General features: G+C 40.0%; 1 protein-coding gene across 1 annotated transcript in view; it reads left to right on the top strand.

The window, feature by feature from the left end:
* Window positions 1–13,171, top strand: part of JMJD1C (jumonji domain containing 1C) — a 37,283-nt gene extending 24,112 nt beyond the window's left edge. Inside the window, 12 exon segments of the mRNA XM_031554357.1 lie at window positions 214–341; window positions 510–723; window positions 1,177–1,391; window positions 1,881–2,159; window positions 2,565–2,733; window positions 3,156–3,246; window positions 3,347–3,477; window positions 4,241–4,363; window positions 5,416–5,555; window positions 6,866–7,042; window positions 11,784–11,915; window positions 12,262–13,171. Coding sequence (XP_031410217.1) covers window positions 214–341; window positions 510–723; window positions 1,177–1,391; window positions 1,881–2,159; window positions 2,565–2,733; window positions 3,156–3,246; window positions 3,347–3,477; window positions 4,241–4,363; window positions 5,416–5,555; window positions 6,866–7,042; window positions 11,784–11,915; window positions 12,262–12,351 — 1,889 coding nt within the window. The 3' untranslated portion in view covers window positions 12,352–13,171.
* The last annotated feature ends 360 nt before the right edge of the window (window positions 13,172–13,531 follow it).

Here is a 13,531-nt window from a genome sequence, read left to right as displayed (position 1 = left end):
CAGTGTGACTTTTATGGTAGATTGGACAGTCCTTATACACTATTTTTGAGTCCTTATACGCTATTTTTGAGTGTTAAGCTATTAAAAAAATGCTAAACGGAAGTTTTTAAAAGATATGCAGGTAGCATTTTCACTCTGCAAGTGTGTGTACTGTACAGAGGGCAGCAAAACAACTCACAAATGCTGATCATTTTCTTCTCAATTGTCTTCTAGTTTTGACAGATCTTCTGGATGCTATGCACAATATTAGAGACAAATTTGAAATAAAATCCCACTGTCAGTGTACTAGCAAGCAAAACATGCAAGCTGGCAAGCTCCCAGCAATGAACGGTGTGTCTCAGGTGAGTCTAAAATGTGTGTGCATGCACAGCAGTCTGTCTGGTACACGTGGATTTTTACATTTGAGCGGTGTCAGTGACATTTTAATTTGCATATGCAGTGGCTAAGTGCTATCATTGACTTCTATATACGCTAAAGCAAAGTTATATACTTAAATTTGTTCTTCACAGGTTTTGCAGAATGTCCTTAATCACAGTAATAAAATTTCTCTGTGCATGCCTGAGTCTCAGCAGCAGAATACTCCTCCGAAGTCTGAGACAAACGGCAATGCAAGTCCGAGGAGCGACGTCAGCACAGACAGCAAGCTAACGCCGCCCGAGTCCCAGTCACCGCTGCATTGGTTAGCTGATCTTGCAGAGCAGAAAGCCAGAGAAGAGAAGAAAGGTACGGGTTTCATATTGTCACACCACATGCATGATGTTGAGGCACCAGTAATAAGTAATTCAATTCACTAGGAATACTTCACTCTGTTTCTTGATTAGCAAGAAGAAAAGATGACATTGTTTTTCTCCATAATTTTAATCTAGAAACCTTCTCCCACTGGCATCGGAATCAATTGCCAGAAAAACCACCAGTAGGCTGCATGTGTAATGGGGCAGTATTTCCAGCCAGAGCATCTTTCATTTGTGACAGATACTCAGCTGTGTGTGTGAGGTGCTGGGGAAGGCGTTTTCATGGTTGCAGTGTTTGCGCTTTAAAGAATCAAGTTCATTCCCTGCTGTGTTTTCTGGTGCTCTGGTGCGACAGTGTATTAACCACTACTATTAGATGCAGCATAACAGTGTTGCTGTGTCTACATGCAACAGTGTAAACTCCCAGTGGTTATTTTTGTTTTAGAAAACAAAGAGTGTCCTTCTGGAAAACATTCAAAGGAGGAGAAAGACCAGGACAGTTTGGAGTCCCAAAACTGTAAAAGCTCCCCTACTGCATCCCAGAACAATGAGCAGGGCTCAACCTTACGAGACCTGTTAACAACAACAGCAGGCAAACTGCGTCTGGGTTCTACAGATGCTGGTATTGCTTTTGCTCCGGTTTACTCTACGGGAACAGCAGTAAGTGCATGGGTTTTTCTTTGAGGTTTGAAAATCTGCAACATTTGTTCTGGTATATTGTAATTCCAGCAGTCTGATACGTGTATTGCTTTAAATAGTAACTCGTAATTAAAAATTTAGTACAGATTTCCTAAATGAACTGACATTTATGCATATATAGATGTGTGCACACATATTTACTTGAATATAATGTGTGTGTATATACAGATGCAGATAATTGGTACATGTTATGAAGAAAATGTTTATGAAGTTAGATAAAACATTCACTTGGCAAAAGAAAGGAAGATTATGATAGTTTTGAGTTTTGTTTTAGCTGTGTATCTCTAACCTATCCCAGGTAAGAATGTTTGCAACTTCCTGCAATGGAAGTAAATAACTGTAAGCTTTTAAGTGATAATGAAATGTTGTCATTCTGCTGCGGGGGGGTAAGTGTCACAATTTTATTTGTTTTCACATTTTTAAAACACACTTCTGTTTGTTTTCTAACAGAGCAGCAAGAGTGGAAGGACTATGCCAAACATTCTTGATGATATCATTGCTTCAGTGGTAGAAAACAAGATTCCACCAAATAGAGCACCAAAGATGAATGTAAAATCTGAAGTAAAAGATGAGCCAAAGGAAGACAGAAAATGTATTCAGGATGATGGCAATAAGTTGTACAGTGATATTCAGTATTCTTGGATCTGTGATAAACATGTTTTGTGGCTCAGAGACCATAAAAACAACAACAACTGGAAGCTCTTCAAAGAGTGCTGGAAACAAGGGAGGGTAGGTATTGGGCAGTTTTGTCTGTAAGGTGACCTCAGTATAAAGTCTGGTGGAGGAGTTATGTTGCAGGACAGAGTTTTCTTATCTCTGTGTTTGAAAGCGTGGTGTTATCACATTTTAGTACAGTGGGCAAAAATTAGTCAGCTATTATGCTAGGATGTACCTTATGTAGTTCTAACTGAAATAAACTGCTAGTAACGAAGAAAGAATTACTGTTACAGAGATAAAACCTTCAAAAATCTGTATGATGTCTTGGGTGTGGTTGCTGTTGGAAGTTTTGATAGCAGCTCAGTACAACCAGAGCTTTCAGTGCATCTTTCAGAAGCCTTTGTACTACAATTTAATTGAAGGATGTGTTTTCTCCAGAAAGGATAAGCACTTTTTTTCTTCTTTTTCTCTACACAGCCTGTTCTAGTGTCTGGTATGCATAAGAAAATGAACTTCAGCCTGTGGAAAGCTGAGTCCATTAGTCTAGATTTTGGAAACCAGCAAGCTGATATCTTGAATTGTAAAGACAGTATTATTTCAAACACCAACGTCAAAGAGTTCTGGGATGGTTTTGAAGATGTTTCAAGTATGTTATTTTGAATATATTATTCCATAGACTCTAAACACAGTCAGTGATAGAGACAGTTAATAATATACTTTATCGATCTTGAGGCTTTGAAGGAAATTTAATTTAAAAAGAAAGCTCTAGCTAATCTATTTAAAGGGAGTAACTATAATGAAAGCTTGTATTTTGTATCTTTGCAGAATTTGAGATACGCTAACACACAATTTCCTAGGTTAGATCTCATTAAGAAACCAAACAGCATAACTGGTTCCTTACCTGGTTGAGTTTGTTTTGTGTTTTTCTTGAATCTCTGACTTAATAATCCCTTCTTTTATGTATGAAGTCTTGTATAAGCAGGTTAATGCTACAAGCACATATTTCCATTGAATAAAGTAAAACACCTGCAGTATCCTCATTCTCAGTAATTCCTATGTTACTTGCAGAACGGCAGAAAGTAAAAAATGGAGAAACGGCTCTACTGAAATTGAAGGATTGGCCTTCTGGTGAAGACTTCAAGGCTATGATGCCAGCAAGGTATTTGAGTTTAATATTTAGATATTCTAATGTCAGTCTCTGTTGATTTTTATCTCTACGCGTAAATGACACGAATTCATAATTTTTTCCCTTTCTTCAGATATGAGGACTTATTGAAAAGCTTACCCCTGCCTGAATATTGTAGTCCAGAAGGGAAATTAAATTTGGCTTCTCATCTGCCAGGATTTTTTGTCCGTCCAGATTTGGGACCCAGACTATGCAGTGCATATGGTGAGTGTGCTCTAGAAGTGTAGCAGTTAGCTCTTCCCTTATAATTACAGAATGTTGTATCCTATTGCTTGATAAAAATCTGAGCATGATTGGAGGATAATTACTGACTGAATGTTGAAGAAATCCTTCACTGACTTATTAACAATGCACATACCTTAGAAACATGAGAGTTTATATTCTTCTGCCTTTCTTTTCATCTTCCCTTGTGCTGTTACAGTCTCCTAAAGCATGTAAATGGTTAGTTACTTTAACACAGAGATCTCATCTTCAGCAATTCCATATGAGAAAATACTTCATGAAGTATTAGTGTTTATAATTCCAGTCATAAACAAATGGCAAAACTTTTATTGTAATTTTTATCTGTATTGTACACTGTGCACTCAAATCTGCTCAGAAAATATTGTTTCCCTCAGACTTTCACCAGCTGCTCCTTCTTTTGCAAACAGACTTGTTCAGTTCTGTCATACAAATTGTTTTAATGGTACAGGAAAATAGTTGTGATTTATGAGGACTGTGATATTCAAAAAAAATCCATACCTTTAAGATAGCAGTTAAGGTGTGGATGTGAAGAACTGAACTGTGACAGTGGTATGTAATGCCACTGTAAGACTTAATGTTTTTGTGTCATTTTGAGTTAAAAATATATATATTTTTTTATCTCTTAGAACTAAAATTTATTTATTTTTCTTTTGGGGGGTTTCCTATATATTCTTTCCTTCGTATTGATCTTAATTTTACCTCAAATTTTTATCTTGTAACATAGGTGTGGCTGCTACTAAAGATCATGATATAGGAACTACAAATCTCCATATAGAAGTTTCGGATGTAGTGAACATCCTTGTTTATGTTGGCATAGCAAAAGGAAATGGAGTGCTTTCCAAGTCAGGTAAAGGCAGCTCATTGTAAGAGGTGTGAATAGGTTGAGTGATAAGTTGCTTTTTAAATTGACACTGCTTTTTTGAAGTGCCTGAAGCGCTTGCCTAAATATGGGAGATTCTTTGTCTCATGGAAGATTTGTCCACAAATTAATTCTATCTAAAATACATTGCCATTTATGAATTATGGAATTGTATTTAAGAGTCTTCAAACTTGTGTTATTATTATTGTTATTATTGTTACTACGTGTAAGTGCTGTACCATTCCTGAGCTGGGGCTGTCAGGCCTAATGGAAGTGCAAGATAAAGGACGTTCTTGGAAACTGCTACTTCTAACACTTATGTCAGAGTGATATTTGCCAAATCCTCAGTGTTCCCTTTGGATGCACTGTTTGCCTATTCAGTCTGGGCTGTGATGTCATTTTTCATCACTGGGGAACTTAAATTAGTGTACGTTAGTTTTCTCTGTGAGGTTCATTGCTTATTTGGAAGTCCTTCAATCACAGAAGTAGTTTTGTTTCCTCTCCTTACTCTGATGTTTTCTGGTTCTATAACAGGCAAATGTAGGTTATGGGTCTGACTAACAGAAGTGCAGTCTAGGGTTTGATGTCTTTCATTTGCCTTGTAAATGCTCGGAGTTAATACTAGCAAAACTTAGCACATGGGGAGAAGTCTTGATTCTTGACTAGCTGTGCTGCTGAATGGTATTGAAGAAACAACCACTCACTGCGGGAAAAAAATAGTTTTTATCTTCTATTTTTCTAGTTCGAGCCATGCTTGTTTATTTCAGGGAGGAGAATATTTCAAGTAGGCAGATGTGTTCTATAAAATTCAAGAGAGGTAAAAAAGAGTTTAAAGACTAAATGTAGCATTAAAGATAATTACAGCACGTGTGTTCTACTAACTTCCTGAGTACAAAAAAGGAAGAGAAAGGTCATCTGGGTGCTTCTGTTGTATTTGCCAAACTTTCATCTGCGTGGTCTCACATGAGAAGTTGGAAAAGATGTTTTGTTTCAGTTCTGCCACTGTTTCACTCCTCAAAAAAATTTTTGTCAAACCTTAGGAGTACTGAAGAAATTTGAAGAAGAAGATTTGGATGACCTCTTAAGGAAGCGCTTGAAAGATTCAAGTGAATTACCTGGTGCTTTATGGCATATTTATGCTGGCAAAGATGCTGACAAGATCCGAGAATTTCTGCAAAAGGTTAGATTTACAGGAGAACATGGAGATTATTTTTAATTCTTTTCTAATATGCTGCTTTTTTTTATTATTTTTTTTATTTTTTTTTTTACTTACTAGTGTTTTCATAGTAACCCTTTTCTGAAATAGTTGTGGTATCAGATGCTGAAATACTTGTGAATGGTCCCAGTAAAAGCATACCAGCCCCTTCAGCCCAGCAGCTTACCAGTCTTCATAAGGACTAGTCTTCATTAGCTCAGACAAAGAACAACATTCCTCGTCTCTTAATGAAGAGGAAAGCAATGGGGATAATGTACACGAGAGCAGAATTCTGCAACATTAGCTACTGTGCAGATCTTCTTTATGCAGCATGTGATGAGCAAGTCAGAGCCAACTTAGAACCTCTCAGGTTCTGTCTTAAAACATAGGATGAATGTCTGCCACTGGCCTGCTGGCAGCAATCAGTGCCGTTACACAGAGATACCATGTTGGAGGCAGTTTTCTGAGCCCTGCCTTCAGCATGTTTTTGTGTTCTAGAAGACAGTCTTGATGGATGACCTAGAAATACCAAAATATCACTGAAGCGGTTGGTCATGGGAAAAATCTACTGTGGCAGTAATTTGATGAGTTTTAGCTGCCTAAACTAAAGGGCTCTGAAAATGAGCTGGAGGCCAGTGTGTCTACTGCAAGCAGGGAACGCGTAAGAAATGTAGCAGAAAGATTCTCTTGGACTGTATGCCTGGGTTTCAGTCCCACAGGAGCTGTCCTCTGGTGACTCGAACATTTGCTCTTTGACAAGCTGAACTGTGGGAGAAAAAGAGGACTAGTGAACAAAAACACAGCTAATTCCAGGAGGCTATGAGTTATACATCCAATCTTTTCTGCTTATTCAAAAATGTGATGCTCATAAAGTAGACGATGGCCTTTCAGTTTGGCAAAGAGAGCTGGCAGTGGCTGTGGTGAACAAACTGGTGAATGCAATGGAATAGGTGGATAATGGATGTTATTTGTAGTTTCTTCTACCAACTAAGGGACATCGTGAAACTGTGGAGGCAGCAGACTTAAAACGGAAGAGGCACTTTTAGTCATGATGGATGGACTGGATATGTCTTGGTTTTTTTTCTGTAGTCACTATGATTGATTAATTAGCAATTGATTAAGGGTGATACTTGTTCCCCTGTGATTAACTTAATAAGTAATGGTTGTTGCACTGTGTCAGGAAGTATTTTTATTTTTTTAAATGTCAGTCATGAATGGTACTGTTGCTTTGTAGGTAACCTGCAAATGTTCAGCTTCTTTTAAAAGTCACCTTGAGATCTTTTCTGTACTTACAGATAGCAAAAGAGCAAGGCTTAGAAGTTTTACCAGAGCACGATCCAATACGTGATCAGAGTTGGTATGTGAACAAAAAACTTCGCCAAAGACTTCTTGAGGAATACGGTGTAAAAACCTGTACGGTTATTCAGTTTCTTGGTGATGCTATTATTCTACCAGCAGGAGCACTTCATCAGGTAAAGTACATGCAGGATTAAATAATTCAGATTTTATTTTCTTACTGGTACCTATTACTGTATAGGAATGCTCTATAAACTTTACCAGCACGTATAGATAGCTAGCTGCAACTAACAAAGAATTTCAGCACTTGATATGTAAACTGTTCGATTTTTCCTTCAAAATGAAAGAATGTTCAGATTATTAGTAGCCCCCTTTTCCACGTGTCATTTCATTCATCAAATTTTCTAAATAAACTGGTGCTAGTTATGACAATGTTAGGTTAACTTCCCTAACCTACCTTAGATTCACTTGGGCTGGGTAAACCTAAGGTTAACTTAGCCCTGGAGAGGCAGGGAAGGAACCCAAACAGAGGAATACGTGGATGTCAGATGTCTTCTTGTTTTCTGCCTTCAGCCATAGGGGAACTATGGAGAAAGCTTAGGTGTAATTAGCAAGATGGTTCTGCAGTAGAATTTGGGTGTTGGTTTTCCACTGCACAGTAAGTTCCTTTGTACACAGAAAGTACATCAGTCAGCAGCAGCCTGACTGCACCAGTTTTCCTTACCATCAGAAAGAAGCAGCAGTTTCATTTTGGCAGCAGCTAGTCTGATCCTATTTGCAGTTCTGTAATAAGAAGTATTACCAATAGAGCTCCTCTGGAGAAACGATATATGGATTTGTGTAGCAAGCTTTAGTCCTCAGCACATACATTTTGATACTTTGCTTTTTTTATCACCATAGAATTTTTCACCAGATGATTCTCTTTGGTTGTTCCTTCCCCTGTTAATTTTGTCCTGTTAAAACAGGAAGTGGGGCTTGCTTTCTTGCTGCCTTCCCATCTGCCAAGCACCACAATTAGGGGGCTGACAATCAAGGAGTGAGGAGCATCCCCATCCTGCAGTAGGGGTTGTAAACCATCTTGCTGTTAGTGGCTTATCAGTGATCTGCTCTCGGCTTCAAGCAAGGTCAGGTCTTTCTGAAGGCAGTGCTGTTTGGTTGCTGATCTGCAGAGCAGCTTCCAGGCACCATCTCTTTGGAGCACAGAGGGAGCAGTGGCTTGCTATGCTGATGCAGTGCGGTTTTCTGTGTTTAAAAACTAAAAATAAAAAAATGTCATAGCAGTGACTAATGTCAAGTCCTCAGTCTTATTGGCCTTGGAAAGCAAGAAGTCCCTTTGCCAGACTAGTTTCCTCTGCTGTTTTTCTCTTTAGGTGGGCTTCACGTGATGGTATGTTAACGCCAGATGATCTGTGTGGATTTGTTTGTGCCAAAGAAAGTGAGAGAACCTAAATTATCAGATGTTGGGTTGCAGATTGCTTTTCCCCATGCCATGCTCCAGGGGCTGGTGATTCTAAGCCTTTACAGAAGGCTGAAGGAATGTCTGGCTTGTTGGTATTCTTAGCTTTGTTAGGCTGTAGCAATTTGTATTTCCAGAGTCAGTAGGATTTGTATTGTCTTCTCCATTAACCTTACTCTAATCTTTTGAAACAAGGGAGATCATCCCAGATACAAGACTGAAAAGGGAACCCACAGAGAATCATAAACATACAGAGAAAATTGTTTTATAAAGCACGAGGCATTTATATAAGGCACACAATACAAAACATGAAGTTGTAAGACTCTTCCAGGCTTCACTGCAGTCTGTAGGTTTCAGAGCCAAAAATAAGACCACTGTTATCTTTATCTCCTTGGCTTCAAACTCCAGATTGCTTTTGAAGTGGTAATGCTCTAGCTTCTGGCACCAAGGAGTTAATAACATGGTGTTTTTAAAACTTTAGTGGGTGAAGCTGAGAACCTTTTCATCTTCAGTAAGTTCCTGCGAATCTGCCACGTAGGAGGAAATGAAAGCATCGTGTTCTTTCATGTACGTATATGGTGCTCTATATAAAGAAGTATAAATACTGACCTTAGGGATCAGTACCAACACTTCACACATACAGAATGCATTTAAACACTTAAAAATAAGTCTGAACAAGAATATGTACCAGGTTAAGTTTACATGTTAAGCATTTCAGGTTTACATGTTAAGTGTTTCAGATTTACATGCACATAATGAATCTTCAATAGCTAAAACTGGGTAACAGTTGATAGTAAATTTGGTGGTAAATTAACATTTTTATTTGCTCATCTGCAATGTTGTGGAACAGAGGAAATGAGGCCAATGCATGGAGGTAGAGAGCCCATTTGCCTGTGATGACTGCGCAGTCAGTCAGACACTTTCATCCTGGAGCCAGTTGGGTTTCGTCTCATGTTTCTGACTGCTGCCCTAGAATTTTTCAGCTCGAATGTGGCAGAGGTGTTTAGGTTTTTTTGTTGTCTTTTCTTTCCAGCTTCTATGGATTTGCATCTGGCTTAATTTGTTGTTAGTATTTTATGGTAGCATAAATTACTCCTTTTGCTTTCTTTAAAAACAAACCAAAAAGTAATAGCATTGGACTAGTCTCTGTATGGATATGTCCTTGAATATACTTTTAGTCTTGCTTGGTAGGTCTGTATCTCTTTCTTAGCTGTACCAATATGGGATCTCTTTCTTTCTCCAGCGCTTGTGACAAGGAGCCCTCAGCTCTCTGGCAAGCATTCCTAGCTGAAACAATGGCTTTGTAGTTGTTCTTTTGAAAGATACACCCTTTCTGTAGCTCTGTACTGAGTCATCCTTTGTCACAGCCCTCCTCCAGGGATGCCCTCCCTGGTCTTAGTTTGGTGATACCCAAATTTGCAAAATACTGTAGTGATAAATTGAAAGATAGCACTTCTTGAGTCAGTGATGGAAATGTGTTGTTCAGACTAAATGCAAAAATTGCTCATAGTAGAACAGGTTATTATAATGTTGTTTTTTATATCTGCATTATCTTGATTTAACAGCAGGATTATATGTTGTATAATAACGTGCTGCAGGTAGTACGACATCCTGGAGATGTTCTGATAAGCAGAGATGACGGCCTGGGGCTTGTGTGTGCAGAGCGTGAGCTGGGGGCTCTGCGTGAGGACAGGATGGGGCCAGCTGAGAGTAGGGCAGCCCTAGTCCTGTCCTCCTGCCCTGCTGGTGCTCCAGGATGGCCAAGAGGACACTGCTGCTTCCCGTGGACAGGGAGTGAAGCTGTTCTGTGTTCCTGTTCTTCGGCAGGAAGTGGCACAGCCGTGGGAGTGTTGTCATCCTCACCCTGTGGGCCTCAGGGGAGTCGTTGCTAAACATACTTGTGTGTGTGTCATTCTCAGTCGGTATTCTAAGTGCATACAAGTAGAACTGCCTGTAGGCTGTCGGGGGCATTCCTGTGTTAGCAGGCAGGCAAGGTAAAATCTGCCCTCCCCTGGGATAAGACAGGCACTGCCTGGGAAGAAGGCGTAAGGCACAGCAAAATGAGCGATGTAACAGCAGCAATACTGTCAGTTCTGCGATGGAGGGAGGCTGAATTGGTAACATCTCGTCTCAGTGAGGAGAAAATGAAAGAGCAGGGTGGGATTTGCATGTGGCAAAAAGCAAAACGGGGGCGAGTATGGACTTGAAATGGGTGAGAAGCCTGCAAGGGAAGGGGGCTGGAGTCAGCCGCCCACTGTGCAGCGCAGAGGCTTCTCCTGCAGCTCTAACAAGTTCCCCGAGCACCAGTGTGGGTGTCTCTGGGGGCACCTCTGCAGCTCTTTCCTCACCTGCGGCTTCTGCAAGTGGGAAGCTGAGGCCGTGCGGCGTCCACAGAAGGGAACAGTTCTGCTGTGCCTTTTTATGAGGTTGCAGAAACCTCACGTGATGCTGGTGTCAAGCTACATCACTCTTCAGGATTTCACCTGCAAACTGCCTTATAAACCAGGCAGTGTTTTTGAAGAATAATTTTTAAAATGATGTCCTCACCTGTGTCGGTCCAAAAAAGTTCACTGAATATCAGGCATCACGACAGAAACTTGGGGTTGTACATCAAAAACACGTTGATGTTGCTAGACATGGGTTTAAGATCCCTGGAGCTCTTATCAGTATGGAGCAGGGTTGGGACTGTTTGCTGCAGTAGCAGAGGCAGCCCTCTCAACACCTCAGAACTTGGTAATTTTGCAGAATTGAGCTTGCACAACATGATGAGTGGCTGGTAGAATTTGGGGAGAGTATTGATGTGCTGAAGAAATGGTACAAGTTGTAGAGGTTTGGGGGTGAAGCACTGTAGTGTATTTGTTGGAACAAGGCAAACAGGAATTGACAGCCAGGGCCCAACCAGAGAGTAGTTTTTCTGTCTCTTGCCTCTCCAGATGGGACCTGGTAGCAGCTGATGATGTTTGTTTCTCTCCTAGACACCTCTCATCTGTAAAAGCAGTGGTTAAAGAAAGAAGTGCTTTTTGCCCTTCTGGACATGCCCTCTGTTCATAGCTTTTTTTTTTTCCTTTGAAATATACTGACTTGTACTTCCTTCCCAGCGAGCACAGCAAGTTCTGTCTGGCAGTTCAGGCACAGTCCCAGTGTGTGTGGGTACCTGAGGTGCTGGTCCAAGGCCCAGCATGCTGCTGTGGACGTGGCCATGCAGTGGTGCTGGCAGCAGCAAAGGGGGGAATGGCACAGGAGGGCACGTAGAGCAAATGTCAGAGCCAGCTGCAGGAAGAAGCACCAGAGCAGAGGCAAACGTGCATTGTCCCAGGTGTACCTTTCACCAGAAGCCAACTTCTCTGAGTTAATTGCTCTCTACATTAACAGCATAAAGGTGCTCTTTAGTCTGAGAAGCGTGTGGTTGTAGAGTAACCCCAAAATACTAACAATAGCCATCCTATTTTTATTTTGGATAGGTGCAAAATTTTCACAGCTGCGTTCAAGTAACCGAAGACTTTGTGTCTCCAGAACATCTTGTACAGTCGTTTCACCTAACACAGGAGCTGAGGCTGTCAAAGGAAGAAATCAATTATGATGATAAACTGCAGGTAGGAAACGACTCCTGCTCTGGGAGGTGAAGGCAGGGCGTGCTGGGGCTCATTGAGGTGCGGCACAGCCGTGGAGATCCCTCCTTGCTGCTGTTCACACAGAATAACAATGAGCAGCAGCAGCAGCAGCGCCAGGGGGTGTAAATGACTCTCCCTGGAGTTGCTGCTTTTATTTATTTCTTTCACATTATGTTTTAGAATGTGGAAAAAGGTGTTTCCTTTTCCTCTGACTTGGTTCTTCAGCCTTCTTGTTTTTTTAGAAATCTACCCAGCTTAGTCCTAACTGCATGTACATGTAGGATGTCCTGAGGAGCGGGTCTTACTAAACTGTCTGATGTTCTTGCAGGTTAAAAATATCTTGTATCATGCAGTTAAAGAAATGGTGAGAGCTTTGAAGATTCATGAAAGTGAAATGGAAGATATGGAAGAAAACTAAGCTCTCACTGCTTTTTTGTGTTAATGGCAAAAAAAAGGGGGTTATTTTTTCTAATAGACGAACAGTATGCACACTAATTAAAGCTTCACAAACCATCAGTGCCAAGAAAATATAGTCATCGTATTGGTAACGACACTGCAACGGTAGAGCTTCATATCACAGCCACTGTGACTCTGTGTTAGACTTGCAAACAACAAAGCAGCGTTCTGCTGTCCTGTATTATAATGTACATGAAGTTTGTTAAATGTTAAAGATTTAAGATGATGTATTTATTTTTGGAAAAAAAAAAACAAACACAAAATTCTATGCTATATTGTTGATCAAATGTAAATGTGACTTGTACAGTTTGCTAAAATAATTCCGATATTTTTCACTACATTGAGACAGTTACTGTGAGAGTAGGACACAAACACCAGCTATTGCCTGCATTTGGGATCTTGCTGAGTCCGCACAGCAGTCATGTCATAATCTGAAAATTACTGCCAAATAATTGTAAACTTTGTAAAATATAAAGTATATAAAGTAGATATTAAATACAGACACTTCAGTATTTTATTGAAGCTATTCAGTGTACAATTAAACGTTTTCAAAAGGTGTAATTTATTTAAAAATTGTCTCATTTTGGTAAAATTTATGTGAACTTTTAAAGCTAAATATTAAACTTAATATGCTATGTAAATATATACATATATACATTCAATGATGTATTTTTTTAAAACATTGGCTTGCTTTAATTTGTTAAAAGTGCAAGTGTTACACATGCTTTGTACATTGAAGTTGAAAGGGGTTTTACATTTTCCATTAAAAGGACTTTATCAGATGTTGTCTCGCGTTCATTTTTTATTGGTGGCATCGCTGTGGCAGCCCGAGTTATTCACTCCCAGTAACTGCGGATGTGTGCACCGTAGTGTTGTTGGCTCTAACACGGAACGGAGGCGTTCTGTGTGGCTGCCGGGCGCCCTTCTGCCCTCTCTGGGTTAGAAGCAAAACTGCCAAGGGAGTGCTGCAGCACAGCCAAAAAGCGCCTCTCGAAATAAAACAACTCAAACGTTGCTTACGTTCTGTTTTCAGTAGTCCTGCATGTATTTGGGGGGAAGGGGAAAAGGAATTTCTAGAGGAAATTGTTTTTAATAGCATCTTGGCTTTTTGCAGTCCAATAGAGCAAAGTGTTGGGTTTTTT

This window comes from Meleagris gallopavo, chromosome 8 (assembly GCF_000146605.3).
Source record: "Meleagris gallopavo isolate NT-WF06-2002-E0010 breed Aviagen turkey brand Nicholas breeding stock chromosome 8, Turkey_5.1, whole genome shotgun sequence".
NCBI classification, from domain to species: Eukaryota; Metazoa; Chordata; class Aves; order Galliformes; family Phasianidae; genus Meleagris; species Meleagris gallopavo.
Note: the sequence above shows the minus strand (reverse complement) of the source record. Positions and strands in the feature narration are given on the sequence as shown.